We start from the raw sequence: 27,837 nt of genomic DNA, 5'->3' as shown, positions 1-27,837 counted from the left end.
TATTTTCTCCTAGAGAATTAGAATCTGCTGCCATCTATACTATGGATATTAAACGCTTGTGAAACACTATTCTAAGCAATATGTACAAGACAGATGTTTTATACAAAATAAGTTTATTTAAGCACATTCACAACACTGTCCGAGTATTGATAGGTTAAATTTATTGTTTTAAGCGAAAACTGAAGTGTACTTGAAACGGTTTCTTCATTATCGTCAGTTTTTGCGACCTTGATATGTCTGTTGAACCGGTCGTCAGAGCGCAGCACATCCCACGAAAGCCCGACTTTTACCACGGGCTTAAAATGGTGGCCTGTCATAGAAGCAGCACGTATCTAGGGCGGGGAGATTTTCGTTCGGTTTCGATCTAATTACGTGTGTTTGATTTTCTAAAAAAAATCCTCCATAATGCGATTTAAATTTTTCGTGTCGTACGCAATACAAAGTGCTTCAGTTTCGTACCTGTGTCTGTATTCCTATATGTTTAGTTAATTTCGTGTATGTATGTGTGTGTGTCATCCTAATCAAAGGTAAACAATAGGTTTTTGTCTCTGTCTCGCTTGTAATTGTTAGGATTTGGTTCTTGTGCAGGAAGGAAATCAGAGATTTAACTGTAATGAAATGCGTTAGTGGTACAGTGTTGTTTTCAATCGTGCGTTCTGTTTGTTTTCTCTTCACGAATAAGATTTTCCTTCTTGAGGGGTAAATCGATGTACGGGGCTATAGGGGGTGTCCTTATCAAAGCAAAAGGCGCAGGTTCCAATCCAGAACTGCACGTTGAATGCCCACATAGCAGGAATATTGTCCTGCTAATTTTTGCAGTAGTCGACCCACACATGTGTTTGGTGATGCATTTATAAATATAAATATAAAACTGCATGTGAAAGTTGTAAAAGTGGTCCGAAATCTACGGTTTTTTTTCTTACCTTGGACTATTTTCCCGACCGAGGAGAAAGTCACAAGACGGATTTTCGAACTCGCAAAGGCAGACGAAAGATTTTGCTGTAATTTACTTCGTTTAGAGTTTGGAGGTCAAATTCCTCTTCTTTGACAGAGATTTTCTCTTTGTTACAGATTGTCAACGTATTGCCTATTTGTTGTCTAAAAAACTTTGTCATCATGATTATAAAACAGTTAGAGTGGTAAAATTATGCGAATACCTCTACAAAGAAATAAAAGGACTTTAAAAATATTAAGAATGAAACAAATTCCGGTAAAGAATAAGAAACAGAGTGAAACAAAATCGGAGAAGGATTACATATCCGAAACGATTTCCTTTGTAATTAAGGGAAAATTAACACCGATCAAACCGACTTTTGTCACAAACAAGGGAAAAAAGCCAGTAAAAAAGAAAGATATTACTGGTGGTAAACACAAACCAATAATGCGGAAGGCGAAGAAAATAAGTGAAAACAGTAAAACCGGCCCGAAAGTTCAAACAAAAACTGCCAAGAAACCAACAAGTGTTCCGAAGATCATAAAGAAATCCGACACAAGCACGAGCTTAATTCAGGACTCCACCAAGAAAGATTGTAAATCTGAGAATATTAACGTGTCAAAGAAAGCCGCCAAAGAAACTAAACCTCTTAAGAAAGTGAAAACCGAAATTGCAGACGTTAAAAAGAAATCAAAAAAGGCCATCACGAAACGAGTTAAATCGCCACAAAAAACCGAACCGATCGATAAAAAGGACGATTCCGAAGAGAATGAAAAAGCCGAAGATATTAAAACCAAACAGACCATAGAAAAGTTACTCAAACAAGCCAACAAAGCGTTAAAACAACCACAATTAAAGTCCAAGAGCACGCTCCAAAAATCGAAGAAGGCGAATAAATCTACCAAAAAAGCTTGCGTTCCGGGGAAAAAACCCAAAGTAGCGAAACAATCGATCAAGCAAGAACCGACAGAAATTAAAAAACAAGTCAAAAGAAAAGCCCCCACTGAATCACAAGAAGATACTTCGACATCAGACGAGTTAACACTTAATGAGTTATGCCCTACGATCAAAAGTGAGCCCGAACAACCCAAATCAAAGAAACTCAAAATAAAATCAGAGCCGGTGTCTGACACCGAAAAAAAATCGCGTAAGCCGATTTTGAAACACCCCCCGAAGAAAATTTCACCGAAAACTAATTTAGACTTAATGAAAAAACGCGTCATGTCTGCTGTCAAAGATAAAGTAAAACGTAAGGAGAATCAGCGCTCACGTAAAATGAAGTTGTTTGGGTTCTGGAACGGACCGAAGAGACACCGAGTAGCATCTTTGAATGCCTTAGCGAAAGTCCACTGTTTGTACGAAAATGAAACACGAAGTAATTTGCTTGATCCGCTCGAGGTCGATAAAAAAGAAGCAGTGGAGGAGAAAAAATCCTCCGAGGATGATATTGTCCCATGCACTCGTACCCTTAGATCAGTCCCAGGATTGCGAGCTGTGGGCAAACATTGGGACATGCATGACACAACCTCCAGTTCGGAAGACAACAGTGGCTACGAAAGCACTTACGATGAGAAACCCAGACCTAAAATCAAAAAAGAATTAGTCAAGAAAACCGAAAGCTCGAAAAAGCCCGAACCGAAAAGACGGCGTAATCGCACCGAGCTCATCATGGATTTAAAGGATATGGTCGTCCGCAAACGCATGGCGAGTCTAAACGCCAGCGCCATCTTAGCGGCGAGTTATTCGGTGGAAAGACGTGCCTCAAAGAGTCCAAAAAGCGACTCGGAAACCGATTCGAGCGACTACTTCATCACGGATAACGAAGAAGAGGCCGATAAGAAGTGCTTCGAAGCGAAAGTCAAGAAAGAGGAAGATGGCAAATTGATCGAAGTTAGAGCGACCCCGAATAAAAAAGTCGCGGTTATTCTCAATCAGGACACAGATGTGACGATAACTGGAGTGTATGTCAACAGCACCACAAGGTCTACACATCACGAGGGATATTGCAGTATCGCTGGAATGCAGTACAGGATTTCAGCTACCAGTCATACTCAGACCGCTGCTACCGCTGTCGCTACTGAAACACTTCTGCAATCATCTTCCAGTAGCACACAGGAGAATGTGAGTTGATATTATGATCGTCGGTTTGATGGGCGTGAAGGTGTTTTTCTTGCACTTTTATGTTAACGCTTTGCACCATTTATTGACACGAAGAGTAAATTCCCGCCTTTGCACTTTGAACTTAATTACATAAGAAAGCTTCCTTTGTGTCAATTTTCTGTTATATTCTGTACAAAAAAGAATTTAAAAAACGTGTTCGAAACTTTTTTAAATTTCGATTTGTTCTAATTTTGTGGAGTAAAAACAGAGTTATGCTTTTAAAACAACTACCAAGTATAACGCATGATTACATTTTGTTATCATGAATATTACTCTGCAGAAATGATAATGTCAAGAGATAAAATGGGCGGATTCTATTTCACTGAAACAAAGCAGAAATTTTTGTTTAGTCATGCAATTAGGTGAAAAGGGGTGAATCTATTTTGTCGACTCTTGTTACTGTTTGTAGTACAGAAACAACAGTTGTCCCTGTTAAAACTTGTATTTTCTTTTATTTTAGCGTGGAAAATTGACTACATGATACTGCATTTACATAAAACTGCATTTAAAATACAAGAAAAGGCGAATTTTATATTAATTTTTGCTCACCAAATGGTTTCTTTTCCATTGTTTGCTTTTTCACTTAATTTACATTTTCTCGCTGGTTTATACAAACACCTGGACATATTTTTGTTTAAATATCTTGGCCAGGTCTAAATGCGATTTTATATGTAAATCTGCTATTCATTGATTTTGCGATTAAATGACTCTTGTGATAAAATCTCCTTTTGTGCTTGCCACTGGAATTTCCTCATTCGAATTAATGCGATATTTAGAAAATAATGGGTTTAAATGCTTGATTCCAGTTTACCCAAAATTTACACCACTTTTTGAAATAACATTTTGATAAGTACAGGGTGTTTCACATAATTTTACGAGGCCTACGCCTCTAAGATGCAATCAATAATAGTATTCAATAATAATACATATTTCGATACGAACTCGATTTTGAAAAATTGGATAATCTTCTCTTGTTTGTTCACCCTTTCAAAAATTACAACGTTTTTGGTTAGTTAGTGATTAAGATAGATAAACTAGAATCATATTCATGCCGTCTCTTGATGCAACAAATGATAATTGTTTCTGAAAAACTGCAGTTTATGACTATTAATGAAACAGTGATTAGTTTGACAACTACTGTTATGGTTTTCCAAAAATTAAATAATTAAATGTGTATTTTTGTATCCAGTGTTCTGTGACTTTTGTATATTTGGGTGCGTACATTAGTCGTAAGCCTCGTAATGTTATGTAAAACACTCTGTATAACTAGAAATTCTGAGTAGCGTTAAGTTCGAGGAAATTAATTTAAATTGAAAAAATTGTACTTACCTTAGAATGTAAATAAATTTAAAAAAGATTTTTGGTGTTCTAGAAAGAGTGTTTACTACATCATTCAATAAATAATTTATTTGTAAAAACTTGTGGATAAATATGTTTATTCTCTTCATTAAGGATTAACATCTAAACTAATAAACTTTACTTAATTACACTTTCATTTTCTTTTGATCTTGACTTATTGTTAATTATAATTTTTTATTTAGACAATTGCTTTGAGAAAGGCCAGAGAACAAACTGTATAATCAAAAGGATGACAATCTTTAATAATTTGTATACAGGAACGTTTTTGTAACTTTGAACATAGTTCTGTGTTCAGTTTTAAAAAGCACAATGTCATTCCTGTCATTCAGTGATACTTTCTACAATTTAAGAGCAATGAAATAAAAAATTGCATTAAAAAAATTGCTAATTATAAATTTCAATTTTTGAACCTCATAATTTTCTTCTTCAAAACTAACAGTGAAAAATAATTGTTAAAGTTATAAAATTGATATTGCGTGCTTTTAATAACCGAAGCACATCTTGAATTGATATTTTTTCTTTGTAATTGTCAGTTTTAAGTCCAAGTAAACAGACATACAGCTTGAACTGAATCGAACATCTGTGTCTTTCTTCTAATAGCCCCAAAGACACCTATTTTTCAGTGAATAAATCCTCTAGCTCCACTTCTCTCTCCATATCGAGTAATAATTTTCTAAATTTGCATGATTATGTTCATCCCGCCACCCACATGCTCCCATCGTTTATTTTCCCTAAATTGGCTTACAGAGCAACAGCGAGTCATTAACGTCGTGTAAATCGTACACCCCTTTGGACGCTTTGTCCAACATGCAACCACCACCTGGACCCGGCATCCAACATCCTCATCAACATATGGGACCACCGCAGCATGTCCTACCTTTGCCGCAACATCAGCTGTCGCCAAGTCGCAGACACGGCTGCCCTAGCGCTTTCTCCACCCCTCATCCAGCGCCGTATCCGCCACACCACCCGCCGCCCATTCCAGGGGATCCGGGATACGTACACGGTGAGTTTATAACACAATTAAACCATCTTTGATATTATAACTACATAGTTGACATCAAGGCGATTTGTTATAATGTTACCAGCAGACGCAGACATTTCCCAACTTACGCTTCATTCGATTACAGAATTTTGGAGAAAAAATGCGTGGGCGGTAATTTTCGGAAACTTTGGCATACTTCGAGGATGTGTTTAGTTTGTCCTTTCCATAATTTTCATTGTTTCGTGCTTGGAAAGCTGGAAAAGTCGGTTGTTATCGCAGGTCACAGCTTTTGGGTTAAGTAAAGCTTTAAACCTCTTACCGAATCAGCAGTTTAATCTATGATAGTTTTTAATTGTATTATACGTACGCTTAATTTTTGATAAATATAATTTTGTACCGAGTACGTGATTTTAAATTTTAGTGTCTTATACATATGAGTACACATAATTCATTATCAATTAACTATAAATATTTTAATTCGAAACTGTTTACAGACACTTTATGATTGATTGTAGAGTTATTATCACTTTTAAAATATACGGCGGTTGATCACTGCTTCAAGTAATTTGTCTTTAATAATACAAGCAATCATTATAAATGCATTTGCTTCTCGCTTTTTCAAGTTTCAATTTATATTTGTGTTCATTTAATATTATTTATTTTAAACAAAAAGATCAATAATTTTTTTGTAACATAAAGTGTCAAATTGGAACCTAAAACTTAAATTATATTCGGCCAGAAAATTCGCGTTGGTTTGAAAAAAGGTAACAATTGTATGCACAATTTACCTTTATGTGCAGACATTCCGATGTCACTAATAAATTAAAGATCTTTAGAATATTCTTCGTCGCAAGTCAAGTTGTAATACGCGCGTTTTTCCTCTCTTGTTCTATTGTGTAGTTGCTTTTTACACTTCCACAACAGCTTCTGAATAAATTTATGTTGTAAAATTGCAACACAACCCTATCGGGTTGAATAAACGCTCTTTTCCGTCTGTTGGCACTTTAAATAAGTAGTAATATCGGAAATCCCGTCTTAAAAATCGTGTCGTTTTACAGAACATAAAATCTGTAATTTGCCAGTTTGTCTCTAAGTCGCGGAAAAGTTGAACGTCTATGGTCGACCATCCGAACTTTCCCCCTCAAATTGAATAAAAGTAAAACCATCAGCTTTTATATAGACGCAGTGGCAGTAAACAACGTTAAACAGCTTTCAGTTTGGAGGCGTCGTTTATTTCGGTATATAACAATCTATAAACTCTTGATGGAAACGCACAAACATTATTATGTTATTATCATCATCATCTGATTTCCTCTAACATAGACGGACGGGACGGGACTCAGGAACAATGTGGCGGTTCATTCACGAATATAGGTCAAAGGTTATTGGCGCTTTCTCGGTCAAACTTCACCACATTATCCTGACGTCAGGTTCCGACTCCCTATATGCCGCCTATTTCAGCACCAACCAGAATCTCTATTAACAGACAATAAAAAACCACTTTACGTACAATCCTTTCTATTTTCAATTGTTAGAAATGCATTACATCCTTATGTGAGTGAATGAAAAGGAAAAAAATGAGTCCTTTAATTATTTCTAGTGTTTGATGTTAACTTTGAAAAGCAACTAACGAGATTTTCATTGCTTAGACGTTATTGCGTAGCGTTGGTGCAATTTTGCAACTATGTATGTATCAGGTGTCGGTCCAATTTCATGCAATTAACAACGAATACACAATGTGGAATATAATAAGGTCGATAGCATGAAGTAATAGGGTGTGAGTAAAGAGAAACTATTAAAGTTAAACAAGCCGTCAAGAAGTCCTCGCTACGATTGATTTTTTATAGAGACACAAATGGAAAAGTTTATTACTGCAGAAAATTGGGGAGAGCTGGAAAAAATTATGTTCGCGTTTTACATTCACATTATATCATGTATAAAAAACCAAATTCTAATGAAAGCAGAATAATTACGTACTTTATTAATTAACAAGTGCATTATGTATTATATACCTCAACGGTTAATTACACACCAAACACCTAAGTAGGTATTAAAATACCTACAAGTTGCACAAGTTACTACATTCTAACACGAAACAGAAATATGAGCCCAAGCCCTGTGGAACAAAGATTGACTAGGGCCCGGTTTCTGGAAACTTATTTAATGGAGAGATAAATTTAAACCTCGGCGGTTAAACCATGGCAACACCAATTAGATTGGCGCTACCTTAGCAACAATTGAACAGTTAAATTTTAACTGAAGTTTAATCGGCCCTAGGATAGCTATCTTTCTGGTTAAAATCTTTTTAAGAAAAAAATTGATATTTACAGTAAATAAGTGAAGTGTATAATGTGAAAATTAACAGACGTATTGTTGACATCCACAATCAATGTTTTGTTAATCAATAGTTATTTAAATAATAAATATACTATACGACTATTCGTTGTAAAAAAACTAATGAATTAATTAATACGAATATTATATTATAAATGAATTACAAGTTACAAGAATATATTAATTAGGTACAAAATTATTAAGATTTTTTATTACTCATTTTTATTTCAAGTTTACTTGATATATTACGAAACAATTAAAGTTAATAAAAATAATTACTAATCAATGTAATATAATGTTATCTAGCTCAGACAATATTTATTTAACCACCTCTGAATAAGGGGCACAATGGTGAGCTCGAAGAATTATAATTAAGTTATTCTTATTGAAGGGCTACTCTCAGCTGGTCCAGATTTAGACGTTTTTGATCGACACTCAAGTCTCACTCATATTTGAATGAGGATAGATCCTAGAGGTTCGCATTCCCGAAGCAAAAATCCTTTAAAGTCAAGTGCGACTGCCTTTTTACAGTCAATTCTATGTTACATATCAAATGTCACACTCGTTGGAAAGTGAATTAAGTTATATTTTAATACATAGGTTTTACTTGAGGTTTCAATTCACCTTATTAATACATACCTTCTTCAGAGATTTTGTTGCTTTTTTGGACCTGAGTCGAAGAATGCTAGAAAAGTGCGATATAAAAGAAGCAAAGAAATGATACGATATGACTTTGTTCTGATTTATCTCTTACCTCAATTGGCGAACCCTGGAATCAGACATGACTATTCGTTGAAAATGGATATTTATAAAATTATCTTTTGTAGTTTATGATTGCTATTATAGTTTAAATCCCTTACCTATTAAGGAAACTGACAAAGGAATAACTTTAATTTCTATTTGTATTTGCAAAACCAAAAATTAATTGTCCTTTAATAATTGACTATACTTTTAAAGAGGTCTCAGACTGACCTCACTTAGCTTGCCGTGGTTATCCGTCCGGATATTTGTGCGGACGAATATCACAATCCCTATTCATCCGAACATTATGGCGGACAAATAACTAACAAAATATCCGCCTCCACGCGTCCTGGGCGATTAGTATGCCGTCATTTCTATAAGTTTTTTTATCAACTCAATTATTAGATTTGGACAAGTTGAGATTTTCACGAAAATGAAGGTTAGGGGAAGACCTAAGAAGAAGAAGAAAGACTTCATACCAGTGGCGCAGCCAGAGATAAAGGTTGTTTATGTATATAAAAAATTTCAGACACTCATTTAAACGTCATTTTAAAAAAACCCATGCTTTATAGGCTTAATTGTCATAACTGGTCATAACTGTTTTTATGACAGATGTTTTTAATGACAAATCAGCATGAATATGCCTGTAGTTATAAAAGACATTTCACACGTAATTCTAAAGTGGAACAGCATTGTTATTCGGTTGACATTTCATACAGTGGCGGACACGGAATTTTGGACATCAAATTTATGTCAGTTCAAAAAATGTCAATGTAAGCCACGTTTTATTGTCATTATGATTTACGTTTGAAACTAACATTCATTTTTATCGTTGATTTTCCGAAACAATAATGCCAGCAATACACGTTTTTACATAAAATCAATAAATTATTTTGAGCGGTTGTCATTTTTTCACTAGATGTCAGGATAAAAATTATAAAAAAAAGTGAAGTTAGTTGCATAAGGCCCGTTTTACATTTTTATGTTAGTCTAATGACAAATCGTCCAAAATTTCGTGTCCGCCTGTGTACATAACGGCCCTTAGATAGATAATAACTTCACTTTGAAATTATCACTTATAATATCCCGAGTGCATTGATTGTTTCCGTAAATTTTTTCGAGTGATTGTCAAAAATGTCATTAATTACACGTTTGTGCCAATAATGAGAAAAAATTTCCTGATTCAATTAATGCACGATTGGTTCTTCCATAGGATCATGCTATTTTCACTGAGGTAGTTGTGTCGTGTATTCAAATAAAAAGTTATTTGTAAGAAAGACCGCCATGGAAAAAGAAAATTGTATTTACAACAATAACAATATTAATTTGTCAAACGACTTAATAGTCAAACACTATACTTTATTAAACTTAAACTGCTTTTTTAAATAACGGGTGTGGGTATATTTTTAATTTGGTGTAAAAGTTAATTATGAGAGTTTGATCATTATATTGAAAGTTTAAAAAGTACAAAATAATGAAAAGTTTTTACTTTATATTTCATTTTACTTATCTTTTGTTTACTTACCAATACATATATCCATTTCACGAGTAGGTACACTTATGAACATGTTTTAAAGTTCTTATCTTTTATATTTATTTGGATTATTAGTAATAATAATAATAATTAATAAAAAAAATGTTTCCTCATTTTTATTACAAAACTTACCTTGTCTTTAAACTTACCTTTTGTTTACTTATACAATATCACTTAAATCATTTAAATGCCTCTTGCACAGGGGCCCTTATATCAGGTATTTGAATTTCTGTTGCTACATTACTTAACTTTATGGACTTTTGTTTGTAGTCCACTTAATGAAGTTTGAAGACAGTTTATGCTTTTACTATCTGTAATTATCAACGCTCAAAATGCATAAGTGCAAACAAGATTTTCACTTATTTTCTGTAATATTCTAGCTACTTTTAAAGGTAAACTTGAGGTGACTGATGTTAGCAAGGTCCTCTGCGCAAGAATGATTCAAGAGATGTATTCAAATTTAAAATACTTTCTCCAGTGATATTGTAACATTTATTCTTCTTTGGAGTTCATAATTATTTAAAACAATAGCTTAAGTCAGTAATTAAACTTTGACTTCGCCATCGAAACACATACTTGATTTCCGTAATGATACATTATGTTGAAGATTTGGATTCTTGTCGGTTAGCGGTCCGAAAATTTGTGCGGACGGATAGCAAAAAATTATATTCCTCCGCAGACGGCTAACCACGATCTTTTATAAAACAGAAGGCACGTTATGAATGAAATAAAATGTCAATTCGAAAAATCTTAGATAAATTTGTAGAATTTTTCAAAATGGTACAAATGATTCAATTTCGATTTTGTGTTCTTTCTTTTTTTCGAAGCTATTAATTTCTAAAAAAATAACACGAAAAAAAGTTTATTGTAGGCATTTTTAATCAGTGGATCACATTGCTGTGGTGATCTCATGTTTGTCATAACTCATAACATATAACATATTTTATTTGAACGCATCATTTTGTGGTTTCAAAAAACCGATTGCTCTAATAGCCTGAACTACTCGAATTGAAAGCTTTTTTTACGTTCTTGATATATTTAGGTACGTGATAATGCATTGACCAAAAGCGCCATTTAACTTTTTCGGATTTGTATGCCGCTAACATTACAAACTGAAGGAAATGACAACAAAACCATTACAATTTTTCTTATCGGCGTTGTATTCCATTGTAGCAACTTTGTAACACGTCCGCCATGTCAGTTTTTTATACTTCCATAAATTGGAAATAAATTTGTTACTACCTTAATCACATTATCGTCGACAAAGGGGCAGCAATATTCCACTGCAACTTTCCTTCCCCCGCAAGAGATGTTCTTGAACCCTTCCATATTTGAAAATTTCCCGTTACGTCCCACACTCCGGATTGTTCCGGAGTGGTAATTCTAAACCTCTTGTAAACATAAAATTCTATTCTCATAATATCCACCACTTTTCTATTGGCGGGCGACCCCAATTATTTAAACTACGTAGTTTCTGCGTCATGCGCACTCGTGTACACCACACCAGGAGCGACTCTCGGGACGGCAAAAGTTCCACACGGCGCTTTATATACCGAGAGCTTTCGGTGTTTGCCGATCCGGTGAGTTCATTGCCGCGATGGACGTTTCTAGAGATTCAAACTCGTTGAAGAGGCATCAACTTCAGTAGTGATTTGTGCTTTGTTGGCGGTTAGCTCTTGCACGTGTTTCATGTGTTTTGTGTCTCAAATAGAGCGTGACAGCATCTCTATGTTAAATGCGACGTCGGAGTGACTTTGCGAAGCCGACAGAATGGCGCGTCGTGACATTTTTGCGGTTTCTTGCGACGTTTTCGCCTAATACGACGCAGCGATAACAGGACGCGGTGCGTGCACATGTGAGTGAGTGTCTTTCGTGGTGGTTTTTATTGGTTTAGTTGTGGTGCTTTTCCCGGATTACGTTCGAAAGGATATGTTCAAGATGATTTTGGCCACTTCGCAGATAGGTAAATGGCATTTTCACGGCGACAGTGACCTTGGCACGGGACAAACTAGAGTTCAGGAAAATTCCTTTGTAATTATTAAATTGCTTCACGGTAGTCTTCGACAATATTCAATATTATTGTCCACACCAGCTGCGTAACATCTCCCCAACCTAGACACACTACCCCTTCTTTTGTTTATGTTCACTTAACACACCACCATCGAATATAATGGATATTATATTTTGTAGTTTTAGTGCTTTGGAGGAATTTCATTGAATTCCTTTGTGTAAAGCAGACAGCAAATGCTTTTAATGTAAGCGGATTCTCGAGGAAAATTTTTGTTTAATTTATTTCTCAAAACGACAACTAAATCGTCACAGCAGGATTATTAAAGTTACAATCGCATGAAAATAGATTTCCGCAAGTTGTGGACAATGATAAAGAGTCAGTTTTGCTTTTATTTCATAAAATAATTGTCTACTCGAATTTTTCCACTAAAAGCTTAATCAAGATGTATGTTTTTTATTCCCAGATGCGACTTGTGTCGAATGTAGTTGATTACATTTCCAAAACACCATGCCGGTTTTAGAGATCGTTATGACATTGGGTTTCTTTACAAAGACTATTCTAACAATTTTCACTAATTGCAGTTCGTTTCTTATTCTAATTATGTGAATTTAAGTTAAACTAAATATTTACGGTTAATTTCGCGTTGTCAAATCGCGTTGGAGGTCTGTTTTGAATTTTATTGTTATGGTTTTTATACCACAGTTTTATAAACTTTGTTCTATAATGGTGACAGCTTTCAAGTGAGCTCTTACAAAAGAGAAACTTACTTGAAATGAGGTTATTTTTATTCCCTAATAAAGTTCAACTCTTTTATCTGACATCAACGTGAAAAAGAAACAATGAATTTATTAAATTACATGTCACTATATTATATTAACTTTGATTTTTTGATAGTGAACTAGTAACATTTTAATGTCTACAGGGTTTATACTTGCAGATATTTCAAATAATTTCTTTGTGAACTTTTTAGTCTCCAAGTTCCGTTAGTTTAAAAGATATGCTGCCTTGTCCACCAATTTATAAAATGAATTTAGTTTTAGTTCGAATAAAAGATTATCACATGAAAGGCTAGCTTGAAAATATTTTCAATTCAATTCTGCTCGACTTTATTACAGAATACTATTTTCAATTCAATTCTGCACATAAATAGGTGATCAGTGTTTAGTGGGATTATGTTTATTAATTTAATATTTATACATTCGGGGCGGTTTTGGTATCAATATTTGATGGAAAAATATTGATTTAACCTTTGTGAGTATAACGAGGTAATACTGGCAAATTAGCTTGTAATTTTATTAATAATTTTGCTCATTTTTACAAGTAAGTGTAGTTAAAAAGAATGACAGTGCCTCCGCTGCCGGCAACGGTGCTCGAACCAGCTGCCGGCAAAGAATTTTTAGGTTTTGCGGCTAATTGAATTTTTTTGGCTGAATTTTGCGGTTTAAAACATATTTTTTTTAAACAATATTAATGGTTTTGAAGAATTAATCACAGAGATCATCATCGGCTAAAACCCTTTATATTTCGGAATTTAGGTATAGTTTCTGCTGTAGTACTTTTATAACTATTATTATAAACAATCACATACTGGAAATTATATTATTTTTGAAAAAGATCCGTTCTAAAATGTCTTAAAACCTTAGGTAATTTTAAAAAGATATACATGTGTACGGCATATGTAAATCTTTTGCTTATATCACGCTTGTGATAAACTTTTGTTACGGACTAAAAACCTGGGGAAACACTTATCATAATTTAAAAAAGTTGTCTGTAAAATCCTGTTGTAAAATTTTCAATTGCTGCATGTCACTCTAAAAGTAGACGCAGTGGTACAGCTCAACTAGTTATTTTTGACTCGTTACATTGAAAAAAGAGCGACTCAATCACATGAAACTGTCGAAAATTGAATACAACTCCATCGTCTTTTTTGACGATTTGATTAATGTCCATCATTTATTTTTACTTTTTTATCTTGTGTTCTGGTTTTACAATTTGTCACAAGAAGTCTGTTCTATACTTCCGAGCCAATGTATGGGATAGCTTCTTCAGTGACTAGATCAATCTAGAAAGCTCGAGGGAGGCTTTGGTGAGGCTTTTAAAGCTTCTGCGATTTCTTTCTAACAGCATTTCGATCAAAATTGTCAACAGGTTGTCCTAATTATTATTTAAATGCTGGTTTCTGTTAATTGAAGTAAATCACGAGGCAGTTATTACTAATGTAATCGGTACAGAATGGCCCATTGTTATGATTTTTTCCTGTGTGGTGGCTGTCTTGCGTGCAGCTGCTTCAGACAGCTGGCCATCGTAGAAAAGAAGACGCGAGGGTTTCTTTATCTCGTTTTTGGTGTTTCTGCATGGTTTATAAGCAGATGATTATCACGGGTTAGTTATTATAGGCTCGGGTTTTTTATGCATTAAATTAGTCGATGGACGAATTTTATTTGGTTCATGTTTTGACCTAACTCAACTGCTGAAATTGTTATCCGATGCGACGACAGTTTATTTTTTACTTGTTTTAAATTCTGACATGATAAAGAATGAAAAATAAAACCTAAAGTGATTGTGTTTGGAATGTCCCAAGTTCTAATTGGTAAAGTTTAGGATTTATGGCTAATCCCGGCTTTTGCAGTGACATACATTGTATAATGCGGACTCGTGTCAAATTATGTCATTTTATGTTAAAGTACATATTTTTTTATAATTGCAAATTGTTTTTTTCGTGTCATGTCGATAGTCGATTTTATTCTCGTTGTGCAAGGTTGTTCGTAACCGGACTACCTTCGGAGTTGGCTCGTTTGAGTGGCTTCATTACCTTATAATGTCGGCAAATTGGTGCATATGGCACTAGACAAGGTAATTTCGAGGAAGTACGAAGGACCGTTGAGTACGTTTGTCAAGGCTCGAGGCACGAACAGTAGGCAGTTTGTTGGCTATCACCTGTCCTATTGTGGTCTTAACACCTGCCCCCGCATTGGAAGTGTCCTTGTCTAATAGCTTTATTTGTGTGAGACGCCATCTTTATCCCAGACGGCACGCGCCAGTTACGTGTTTCGATTAAGATTAATGAGAAGGACGAGGATCTGATATACATCTAAGTCTACCTGAGAATTCTTATTAGTTTCGGATAATAATCAATTAACCGACCGCATGATATTCGAAAAATGCTCTAGAATTTTAATCCGACTCCAAAACACACAATACGAGTAGGGTCCCTCATGTCGAATTAAATTTGGCCAGATGGTCGCTTCAACTTAATTGCAATTAATTGCTTTGTTAGTTCATGATATACTCTCACCGACAGGTATCACAATTGCAATTAACAATGAGATGGTGCTTTAATAATTAAAGTTCACTGTGATTTCCTGCCTCAATAGTGCCTGACTTATTAGTTATTAAAATCTAGTTACATGGATTTGATTACAAAGTCATCCAGATGATAATGCAAATTTGGGATTCTACAATTTTTTTGCCGACGGATGTTGTTCACTCTCGACTAAGCAATTTATCATCTGTTCGGATTAGATTTAGGCACTGATTTCAGTTTAGAAATCCACACAAGAGTGATTTCCTGAATTTATCCAGAGGATAAAGTAATCCTGGATTTATTTATGAGTGCTTCACTGTTATAAATTGAAAAGTACTAATGTTTAGTTCGGCGTCTCTTAGCAAACTTTATCACTTCTTAAACATAATAAATCTTCCCACAATTACTTCTAATAACGGACAACCGAATTGCATTTACCTAAACATAGAACCTAATAAATAAATTGCCAAAGGTATAAAAGTAATGAATTGACATTTTTATTTGATGGCACCTAATGACATAATTTGACTGGTCCTAACATATCTTTTATTACTGTTTTTTTATGTTGGGTGCGTTTGTAATTTTTTTTATTGTAATTTAACAATTATACTGCTATTATTTTTGGTTAGTGTTTGAAGTGCATTATTTAAAAATAAAATAATTTTTGGGACAGTTTACACAGCGGTGTAAGCTTATTCATCTCAAAGCACACTACTAGAATAGGTGGCACAAAGTTTTAGCCCTTTTAAGCTTCTCTATAAACAGCAGTGGCACATTTGCATTAGTCTTCTTGCATTTGCGTCACAAGACAGTAATTTGTCAAATGTTTGTTTTTCATGTTTATCTAAAAGTGAAATTATAAATTTCACAAGGTTTCCACAGTCACTTTTCAAATTTTCCGGCGTGTAAGGGGAGTGTAATACTTCTAATTAATCAGATTTGTGTATTCAATAAATATTATTCTGAAATTAGTCATAAAAATTTCATTGATTGTCATTTCGAAAACTAAATAAAATTAAAATTTGTACAAATAGAAAAAAATTGGAAGTTTAATTATTTCTTGTAATGAGATTATTCAAGATTCGAGATATAATCTGAAAAGTTGGTTTCTTCCGTCATAAAATTAAGATTTTTCCGTCTGTTTATATTTTCAGGATGTTACGACACATCAAATACAAACTCATTCAGAATGGTGAATGTGCGGCTTGCTGAAATTTCCACATCAGGATGAATTCAAATATAAACGTCTTTCTGAAAATGTTATCACCTAAAGTTATATTTTTGAGGATTTGCGGTGATTTCGCGTAGTCGTTCGGTCGTAAAACAATCTCGTCTTTCGTATCAGGTTTCAGGGACCTGTATTTTTGGTTAACCTACACGTCAACAGGTTTAGACTTAATTACGAGTGGATCCCAGAGTTTTAAAACAATTTCCGACCATCTTATTGAGCATAAATCATCGACGTGTCTATTTATCCTCCGGTAATTTGGCAGATGTTTGGTAGGTAAAAAAATTACGGTTTTCGGGGGATGCACATGAGAGCAGTTGCAACATGTGAGATGCTTATTATTTCCCAGTTCACAGGTAACAGGGAAGTGAAGCGTCACAACCCTTATCTCATCTTGTGTTAACTTGTTTTGAGGGTAGCTAACGTACAGTCGTTTGTTCCACTTGTTGAAACGACCTTTTTGCATAATGTTCACCAGGTTCCCAGACAGTTAATTTTCTAATAAGGGGATGATTTGTAGACGAGATGGGGCGAGTTTTAGTATTACTGAAACCCTTTTTTTTCACTTGATTCGATTGTTTACAACTTTTTTAATCATTACGTTATTTTTGGGTAGTTATACAAAAAATGACCTTATTTAACAATGTCCAGTCGAGCTTTGTCCCGTTTAGGTACAGATTTAGGATGTTTTCTTTCGCGAGGAAAAAAATGCTAAGCATGGTGTTTATTATCGATGTACCGAGAATACTGAAGAATGTTTTTGATTAAATCTAGATTAATTTACATAAACTTGCAGAATAATGAAAGTAAATATCTCGGATCTTTCTATTGAGTTATAAGTATGCAGAAGGATAATGTAAATTTATTTAAAACCTACGTGACATCGCAATACTAAGAACGGTTCTTTAACACACGTCAATCAAGCTTGTCTTGGATTATAATAGATGCAAAAATGAATTGAATGTACAGTTTGCATTCTATTGAGGCACATCCGAATTGGAAAGTCTGATGATGGATTTTTACGAAATTTTATTGTACGGGATTAGTTTCTTTGGCGAATGAGACTTTCTCTAATGGATCAGATTTCATCAATTTCTCTACATTTTTCATGAAGGGCGACGAGTAGATTGAAACGATTGTTGTCAGCTTTACGACGTTAAAGACTCTTCATTTATGTCTCTTAGGAGAAAATTCCGTTTGATCACATGTTTTATGAATTTAGCCAGGAAAAGGGAGTTTAATGTTTGTTGTCTTTCAAGTTTTTAGTTTCATTTTGTATTTTTTTTTAATATTTAGCGATTGCTTGTTTACTGGTTGTGGTACCAAAGAAGGGATATTTTACTGGTGCTACTGTAGAGTTTCAGTTTTTTAAGGTGATGCATAGCCACAAGTAGCAATTAAACCATAAAATTGACCATAAACATAATTCATGGTTTAAAGATTTTTTCTTATTTTATCATCTGTAATATTCCTGACTATCGTATGATTTTCAAGAACCAAAAAAATAAATTACATTATAGTTATTGTCAATATAATTGTCGAAATGAAGAAACAAAAAAAATATGAGGCAAAAAGCCCTTGTTATAGAAATCTGATGATATTCTTAAATTTTATTTGTAGACGTGAAAGACGTGTTTTCCTTTTTTCCCGAAATCGTCCTTATTTTCTAGCGACTCGACATGGTGTACAAAGGCCGTCGCAGATAAATTATGAATGGTTTCGGCACAAGTTACCAGACTTCTTCAACACCAACAATTCATTCTGATGCGTCAGTCATTTGTTTTCACGTCACGTGATCGTACAGGCGTTCGCCCCTGTTCGGGTCCGCAACATTCTCGAATCTTCTTTTCTCTCGTCTGAAACGTCCCGTCATGATTTTGATCCTCTCTTCCATATTGTATTTATCTCCGGCCGCGGCTCAGTGGAGTGAATAGGACCGTTTTCTGCCACAATAAAATCATGTAAATCGTAATGCAGTTCCTGCTGGCGACTTGCCCGGATTGTTATGGAAAATGATGGCCATCGCGCTAATATTGCGTCTTATAGTGCGATCGATTTTTTCGTGAGGGGTTGAATGCAGGAAATGATCGATCCCGGGACGTGAAATCGATCTATTGGGGATAAAACGAACAGTGTAAGCAAAACGGCGTCTGCAGGAGCGATCGATGCCGCAGGAGAAGGGAAAAGAGGGAGTTACGTTTCTGGAATGAGGACGATATGGAGTGAGCCTTGTTGGCTGCCGTCCGCTAGGCTAGACTACAGCTCAGAGGGAAACTTCCCAGACTAACTGGTAATTCAAGAAGTATTGAGACCAATTTGGCAGGACTCAATTTCTTCAATGAGAATTTTCGGCGGTTCACGGGAATTTTATGAATCGATTCGTTTAATCTTTTTGCACTAAAAACTTGTTAACGCATTTATCGATCCATCAACAAATTCGATTATGGGTAAAATTGCTCGACAGCTTACTCAAACTTTTTATAGCGAGGCGGGGGAATAAATAAATACAGACAGCAATTTTATATCTTATTCAGTTTTAGATCGTTGCGACTTGCATAAAAAGAAAGTTGATTTTATTCCAACACTAGAAAATAATTAAATGGGTAGCTTTAGGACAGGTAAAATATTGAGTGATTTTAATTACTTTATGTACATTTTCTCTTAAGAATTCAACGATTGTTTGAATGGGGCTCAACCGGTGTTTTAACAATCTAAATCTGCAAACCTATAATCTTAGAACAAAGGAAATAATTTGTATTTATAGTAGTATGAACTAAAGGATTTGTGCACTGCTTAATCAACATATAACTGAACTAATTAACAGATAATAAATGAAGTTTGTAGTTCGAAAACCATTGAAATTTGAGAAGCGTCTACAAAATTTAAACGAGAAATAAACCTAATAATTGCTAGTGATATCGTTTTATAATAATTAGAATTGTTTATAAAAATAGATGTTCGGGTTTTCGAAAAGACTGCTTTTTTTTAGCTTAGTTTATAGTTGATAATAAAGTCAATTATTACTTTTGTTCTATTGTGTGGTAATGAATCTTTACTGTACCGTTGGTAACACCTAATGTAGCCGCGGTATTGTGTTGGAGAGTAAAGTTATTTCTAAAATCTTTTAATCATACAATAGTTAAAACACGTTTGTTTAATTTAATTAAGTTTATAGCAGATTGCTGCAGTTGTATCTCACCCAAATAATTTAATTTGTTTTTAACCACACTTTTATTTGGGTTTGCTGTAAAATCCGACATCATTCTTTTGAGTCGTAAACGGGTTTCTGAAAATGTGGAATAACTTAATATTCGCAGTAAATCTGCACTAAATCCTTCAGAAAATGTTAATAACTTTGAAATTGAGATGTTGAGCGAAAAGATGATGCCTTGCGGAGGAAATTTAGTTTATAGTTGAGCTAGAAATATTTGCAAACGGCGTCAATTAGTTTATGACTCTTAATAACAGTCGTTTCTAAGCCACAGACTGCCATAAAACTATTTAAAGGGTCAGAATTACTTACTAGTAGCAAGTAGGGAACAGACTTAATTATTTCATAAACAAGAATCGCATAGTTTTGCGTTTTTTTTTCTCGTTATAATGAAGTCATTTTATTACATTGTGTGAATACCAAAGTGTAAACTTACTCTAAACTAGGCAAAGTAGAAAATTATTTTCTCTAAGTGTATATTATTAAATAAATAAGTAGCTGTTACCGTCATCTTTCAGCCCAATTTGTGTCAAGATTCATTTGTTGGAGATGACAATCTCATTCATTTCATGTGAATCATATGGGATCTGAGGTTAAACGCAAAATTGAAACGTAGACACAATCGTACATCTAATTGAAAGGGGTGCGTGAAATTGGCACTCGGTGGGCACAAATCTCAGCTAAATAATTGCGTCTAGTGCCTCATTTCGTACTGTTTATGTTTGCTATTATACTTATTAGAATGTTGAAATAATAACGCAATGATTTGAACGTAAACACTCTCAGACTCTAATTGTGTTTAATCGATTCTTGTTTGAGTCATTTTCAAAACTGTCGAGGAAATTCCGACAATTCGATAACAAGTCACTTGCAGCTCACGGAGAACAATAAAATATTATTAAATTAGAGAGAAATGTGGTACAAGTGGTTCTGAGAAAGCTGAGTCTTATCTTAGTTTGTTAGAGTCCTATTCAGCATGCATGATGTAGTGCTAAACTGTACCAAGTTCGTGATGAAATACAAAGTTACGGATTTCTTAGTGTTTACACAAAATTGAATTATATATAAAAATGTTCACTGCATTGTGTCGCATTCATAACAAATCTGCTGTATTCAACGCGTTTAACAATAATCATCCTTTTTAACCGCACCGTATCAACTACTCAAAGTTAATAATTCACCCGACAAAATTTCCTGGCTCTATATTTTTAGGATTATTCAGAATGAGTTTTTGGCAAGGTGCTTAAAGGTGATTACATGACGTCAAAACATTGCGGCGCCGGCGATAAAACCAACATCCTGTATCTACAAACAAATGCACATGGAGTGAAATTAATTTTTGCTAAATTGAGTAAAAAAAATGAAAGGATTTATGTGTGGAAAAAAGGATTCATTTCAGTCGGTATTTAATCAAGGATTACAGAGTGCAGTTCCCAGTAACGATTTATTTGATTTACTGCAGAATGAGCAGCGTGTGTGCGTCACAAACTGATTTTTTTAGCTTGGTTTATTGATGGTGTTATAGAAGCATTAAACAAATGACCATTGCAAGAAATTTATATTATTTATGATTTATAGAGCATGTGTAGGTTTCCAAGCCGACTTCAAGTGTTGTAAGTTGACTAAGTTATTTTCAATAGGATTCGACAATATACTTAATTCTTATAGGTTTCTTTTGACACCTACGTCTGAAATATGAAATTACATTTTCAAATTAATGCAGTTTGACCACCACATAGATCTTTTTACTATAATGTAACAGAAGTGCTTATATTATAAATTCAGATTAAAATTTACAGTAACTCTGCTACTGAGGTTGTTAGAAACACAAAAAATGGTTATGCTAAAGCAGTTTTCATAAAATAGTTCGCAATGAAATATATATAGCGTTGAATCCGACGTTAAAACCTTGAACTTGAGGAGGGATTATCTGATCATAGATATCGTTTTCGTTGTCTATTAATTAAAAGTAATTGTTATTTACATAACCAATTGTGTTTTTTTACACCAGGCAGATGTTTCTTACCATATGTATTTTTTAGGTTTTTTTGTAAGCAAATTTACTTGGCTTTAACTACAGAAGACCAAGAAATTGGATATTTCTGATTTTTCAAATTAAAGATTTATAAATTACATTCTTTTAGTCGATTTTATTGCGAGTCGTAAAGTTTAATTACGGGTATATGCATTGAAAAGATTTTATACCTAACTAGACAAACAAATACATAGGGAATTTTTTTGTTATCGAAAAAATCAACTTGTAAGGAAAAAGAAATAAAGTCGATTTCCTCTCAATAAATCAAATAAATTTTTATGTTATAGTGTTACAATTTTTATGGCGTTTTAGCTTGTTATTTCTTCCGTATGTAGGAATTGAGTGTGGAAAGCACGAACATCACCCACTTTCACGCGCGCGTTCCCGCAACACCGAAAAAGGCTTTATGAATTATTACAGTAATACATTTTTCATGATGTGTGGTAGTTGGCTCCTTAACCGAATACAGGTTTTGTGGTCACCATTAAACTCAATTTGCTTAAGTAAGAGCGAGTAATTTTCGAAAATTGCATGCATGATTAGCGGTTTTTTTCTCCCACTTCTAGAGTATTTCTTTGTTTCAGGTGAGTGTTACTGTCTTCAATTAAGTAAATCCCGATCTGGTGAGTACACAAGAAAATCGCGGTCATTTAATTTATCTTAATCTGAAAAGTCGCGACTTGCGATGATGATACGGCGGTGGTGCATGACACAGCAACAAGTGAGGTCTGCATGGCGCCTGTTTCGTATTGTTCAAGTAATCATCTTGGGGATTTAGGGGGTAATTCTGTTAAAAAGGGGGATAATTAATTTCCTTTGATTTTTTACTCAGACAGGCAATTTACTCGTAATTACACTCAGAATGGGTTTTAACTTTTAACTGTATTGGGTTTATCGCCGGTTGCTTTTTCCTGACATGTCGTGGGCGGCCGTGTGGGAGGAAAACTCCGGGATGATTTGACGTCAAACGGTTTCAATTTCTTGCTATTTCTGCATATTTATTAGCTTGTAGACAATTCTTTTCTAAGCGAAACAAAAATTGCAACGCTATGAATACACTACGTGGTGATAAATTCATTTTGGCACATACTGAAAATCCCACTTCTGAAATATCAATTTCAATGCTCCATATGTAATGTAAATCGTCGGGGTGTGTGGTTTATTTATGTGTAAACGGCGGCTGGCAAATACATTTTTCAGGAGCGCCGCATTACAAAACATTCGTCTGAAGGATTGAACCGATATGCCGTTTTATGAGATCGCATCATGACACCAAAAAATGGTATTTGCTGTAATATCTCTTGTTTGAGTGCAGTCGTAAACATGTATGGACGATTCTCAGTGCTTAGAAACAAGGCGTGTTTTTTGGCAGAGTGAAGACGGTCTTTTTTTCGCAAGATAATCAACTATCTTGTCAATAAAACGCAAATCACTGAAATTTTTGTAAAGTGCATAAAAAATTGTTAATTGTGAGCGTAATAAAGGGATCATTTTATATTAATTTTGAAATTACGACAACCTTGCAGACTACAAAATATTCTAGCGATTTTCTCTTCATTTTGTCTTGTTTTTTTTAACAAAATTATTAGAATATGTTGTCATTTTTGTTTTTGTGAAATGCCAGAAATTAATAGACGTACAAGCCAAAACATTAGATCAAAGCTCTGCCGACTTATAAAAGCCACCTGTCAAAAATTGAATGCACCTGGGCGATAACAGTGATGTAAATGTAATGTAAATGAAGCTTTATTGGATGTGTAGTCACACTTGTACTGCACATAATCCAGGGCCGGGTTAGGAAGATGTTTTCAAAACGAATAGGGAGTTTTTGGAGTAAAAGTGTTACATCTTTTCATGCGTAGCTTGATAAATCATACAAATGAAAAATAAAAAATGTAGGTACATCAAAAGTGTTATGAAAATTTTGTGAACATAATTTTATAAATAGATTATTTCGGGTAATGAAATGTCAAGGACTTTCACGATATGCTACAGAGGATACGTGAACATTGTAATGTTCACAAGAATATTGTCAATGCTCACTTTTAATTAAAAAAAATAGTTTTAATTTTTAATACAATGTAAGAGTTTTAACAATTGAAATTTGACTCTTAACACTCTTGAAATATGTTGTTGCAATTTTTCCTTTCAAAGATTAATAACGTTATTTCATGTATCTAAAGATACAAAACTTATAAAGTTACGGGGATGGAATCTCACATCTGATCCTAGCCCGTAACACTATGTTCATTTCTATTTGTTTTGACTTTAGGAGCAGTGCCGGTGAAATTGAATCTAGATCCGGCTCTGACTGAGAGTGTTAGATTTTAAAATTCAAATAATCAAAATTTAGATGTCATAAAAAAATTAGGATGTGCTTTAATTTCTGTTGACTTAATTTTATGCCATAAAACACTTTTGAAAACCTTGTTTCAAGTTTGATTACAGAAAATAAGTTAACTGAACTGTTATGGAAGGTAAACTTGTGAAAACTTTAATGACACATTATGGTACACTTTACTGTAACTGGCACTGTTAAACGTATCGATTTATGAATTAACATTTTCTAAACAATGGATAATTAAGTAACTGCCAAATTAGGTGAAAACTTTCAAAAATTATCTAGGAGAATTTGAATGTTTTATTATTTTTCGTAAAGAATTATTTTTGCTTCGTTTGTTGGTAGTCTCTGACGGCTAATAATGGACCACGATAATTGTAATGTATGTCGACGTCCTACACGATACAGTTAGCTTAAACGCTGGTGTTCTGTTTAACATCATGAAATATCGTCAGTGTTAGTGTCACTGTTGTTGCATTGATTTCTCCCGGGGGTGTGATGTCACTTTAGAACGGATAGATGTGGCCGTCCTGTTTTTTCGTAAATTGATTGATTCGAGACGCTCACATGAAGTAAGCGAAAACGTTTTCGCATTTAAAAAAGTCTTCGACAACTCTTTTATGATTTTCGTGAACAGATGACACTCTTATTTCCGACAGAGTCGCTCGTTTTTCTTGCTCGACCGGAAGTAGTACAGGATACGTGTTCACTGAGCAATCTCAATCGATAACGTATCTTTTGTGGTCCAAGAGACCCTTTCTTTGATAACAAAACGTGTCAGTGTGTCGCTTGCTATGTACATATTTTATCAGAAACGTAGAATAAAGTCATAAATCGAATTTTTGAATCAGGCAAACTTTATTCAAATCGGAAGTTAGAAAAAACGACTAATTAATATAGGCGAGCAACTATTATTGCTTGAAACATAAATGTCGTCTGTTAGAACCTGTTCCAATTAATAAGAGCAATCGAATATTCTGTTCGCGCTCTAGTTGGCAGATACGGCTGATTTTCTGTGGGGCTGTTGTTGTTCGAAGGATCAAACTGAAATTAGTTTCAGTTGCAGGCGTTCTGCGCCGCTGGCGATTGTGCAATTAATATGACACCCGGCAGACTTACAGGTACAAAATTAATTTAATTCGATTTTAATGATTTTGTTTTATGAGGTTTTTAAAGGAGTTTTATAGGTCTCGTGGTTTAATGTGATGATTGCATCAAAAACGATAAATAATCGACAGACAGCTCGCTAATTCCCCATAAAACTTTTGACACACTTTTTTATTGCAGGATCGTGCTATTCTCATGACATGCGAAGATTGGTTAATGAGACGTGCTCATATTTTTTTACTTTGACGAATTTTGGAGTTTTAGTAATAAAACTACAAAAATGGGTCATCTTTTCAATAAAAAAGTTGCAGCATTCAAACAAATTCGACATTTTTGCAGTTGCACTCATAAAACTTCTAAACGGCTTCTCAGCATTTAAAGTATTTTAATTGAATTTAATACTAATTGTATTAATTTACTGAGAACAAAAATGATGATCTCTCAAAATTGGGAAATGTTTGTCTGGAATTTTTTTTTGGAAATTAATTTTCCCAAGTTAATAGAATCTTTTATAGCCGAATGTTGTGCTGGTGTCATAAATCTGGAAAGTGTGTTTCTTTCAATTTTCGAACATTGCCATTGCAATTCGTAACGACTCATAAACTAGAATTACAAAATTTTGCGTCATGTTATGCATCTTAAACAATTTTATTGGTTTTAAATGTAGTAGAGTTTCTGCAGTTTTTATACGTGAATTTATAAATACTTAACCATCTTTGCGCTTTATTAAACATTACCATAAACACCGTAATAATAATAATTTTCAAGTCTATTATAGCCGTCACAGAAGTAGAAGCGCAAACATAAAACAGGTAGCGAAGTCTTTAATTTGTACATTTATAAACTTCCAATTAAACGTCTTGTTAAAAAAAATTAAAACGTTAATCGAGAAACCGTTGAACTTTGTGTAGTAGTCATCAGTTGTTCGTTACAGGAAATACGTCCTATTTAATTCAACTATTTAGGCGATTAATCAAAGTTGCACATATTTTCTTAAAGCGATATCTGGTAACTAGCATCAAAAATTAATTAAAACTGTTCTGATAATATGTGGCGGGTTTCTTAAATTCAGGAGCAAGTTCATTATACAAATGAAAACTCACAGAGAATAAAAGCTTCATAAAGAACTATATAAAAAAGTAAAAAGGGTTTTATTCCGTTTAATTAACATTACAAGATTTATAATTGTAGCGACTTATTTTTTAATCGATCGATTGTATCCTTATCAGGGATAACGAAGATGCCGAATAAAAATCATCATTTTCTGTTCCATTAGTCGCAGCGATCTAGAGTTGCGAATTATTACAATGTAGTTACTCAGAGTAGGTCATTTATTAGACTTTTCCATAATTATAGTCGCGGTCTGTTCACGGGATTTTCAAATTAAAATGTTAACTTAATTGTGAGTGTAATAAATTACTACACGTTCATATTAAATTGACCAGAGAGTGTAGTAGGGAAAAGCGGGGTAATTTAAATTATAATGATCACTTAACATTTCTACGTAACGTTGTTGATGTGTGACTACGAACAACACGATTTTTTCATTAGAATTATTCGTGCTCTACACAAAGACATTTGTTTTAGTTTTCAAATAAAACGATGTTTATTTGAATAATTTGTGTTACGAAGTGAAGCGCTGACCAAGAAGGGCAATTAATTAACTTATTGATTTACTAAACGAGTTTAGTTTATATCGTGTTGTGCGTGAGAAGTTTTTAACATTTTTGCATTATAGTTGCTTCATGGTTCATATCTCTTACAAAACATGTGGGGTCCTTGACATATGGATCAATGAAAAATTTTGTCGTATTTTATTCTTACATGTGAATTATTGAAACTCTATTTTAACTATGAATAGATTCTCGTTAGTGGTCCACTAGTCGATAGATTTCCGGTTCCTCTAAATAGTATATCCTAGTAATTTGTTACATAATTCATGAGGTGAATACTATTGAAATTTTTGTTATACCTACCACTAGCAGTTCACACGTTTCAAACCTGTTTTTTTCATAGATACTAAAAGATTTGTTTCTACTAACATTATGGCAAGGAATACCTATAAGCTGTATATTTTTTTACTTGTTTAAATATTCATTTGTTTAGAAAATTGGGGTACAAACTCACTTTACTGGAGTTTTGTGACAGAAGGTTTCCCTCAGGATCCAACGATGTTCCGTGAAAATTTGTTTTGCACGAAAGTCGAGAAATTGTCTTTTTTCTGGAAGTAAACACCTTTCAAGCCTTTTTCAAAATATTTTGTTTGATTTGAGACCAAATTAGGAGCTACTGTCTTAGTTCGTATTAGTTAATCGAATTAAAATTTGATTTTTGTTTTTTTTCTTATCCTACATAAAAATTACATTATTACATTACCTTACACAATTGTAATTAATTGGCCACCTTTACAAACAACGGTCTACATCTTTTAAACTTTTTCCTTATACGAAAATTAATTTTATTCAAGAATTTTTAGAACTAGTGTTCTTATGTAAAAATAGAGCTGAAGAGATGAGAAATTTGGGTTGGTAAAAGTCTTGAATTTTGTTAGCA

The 27,837-nt window shown here is 33.9% G+C and overlaps 1 protein-coding gene across 2 annotated transcripts in view; it reads left to right on the top strand.

The window, feature by feature from the left end:
* Nucleotides 1-310: 310 nt before the first annotated feature.
* LOC123004932 (proteoglycan 4) overlaps nucleotides 311-27,837 on the top strand; it is a 75,031-nt gene continuing 47,504 nt past the window's right edge. Inside the window, exons 1-3 of one of the 2 annotated variants that reach the window (XM_044398465.1) lie at nucleotides 311-527; nucleotides 1,072-3,055; nucleotides 5,201-5,459. In XM_044398465.1, coding sequence (XP_044254400.1) covers nucleotides 1,148-3,055; nucleotides 5,201-5,459 — 2,167 coding nt within the window. In that variant the 5' untranslated portion in view covers nucleotides 311-527; nucleotides 1,072-1,147. Of the gene's footprint in view, nucleotides 528-588; nucleotides 3,056-5,200; nucleotides 5,460-27,837 lie in introns of both variants that reach the window. The other variant, XM_044398466.1, reaches the window with a different exon arrangement.

This window comes from Tribolium madens, unplaced genomic scaffold (genome assembly GCF_015345945.1).
Source record: "Tribolium madens isolate multiple individuals breed KSU strain unplaced genomic scaffold, Tmad_KSU_1.1 Scaffold_20;HRSCAF=117;Tcas5.2_LG4, whole genome shotgun sequence".
In the NCBI taxonomy this organism is placed as follows: domain Eukaryota; kingdom Metazoa; phylum Arthropoda; class Insecta; order Coleoptera; family Tenebrionidae; genus Tribolium; species Tribolium madens.
Note: the sequence above shows the minus strand (reverse complement) of the source record. Positions and strands in the feature narration are given on the sequence as shown.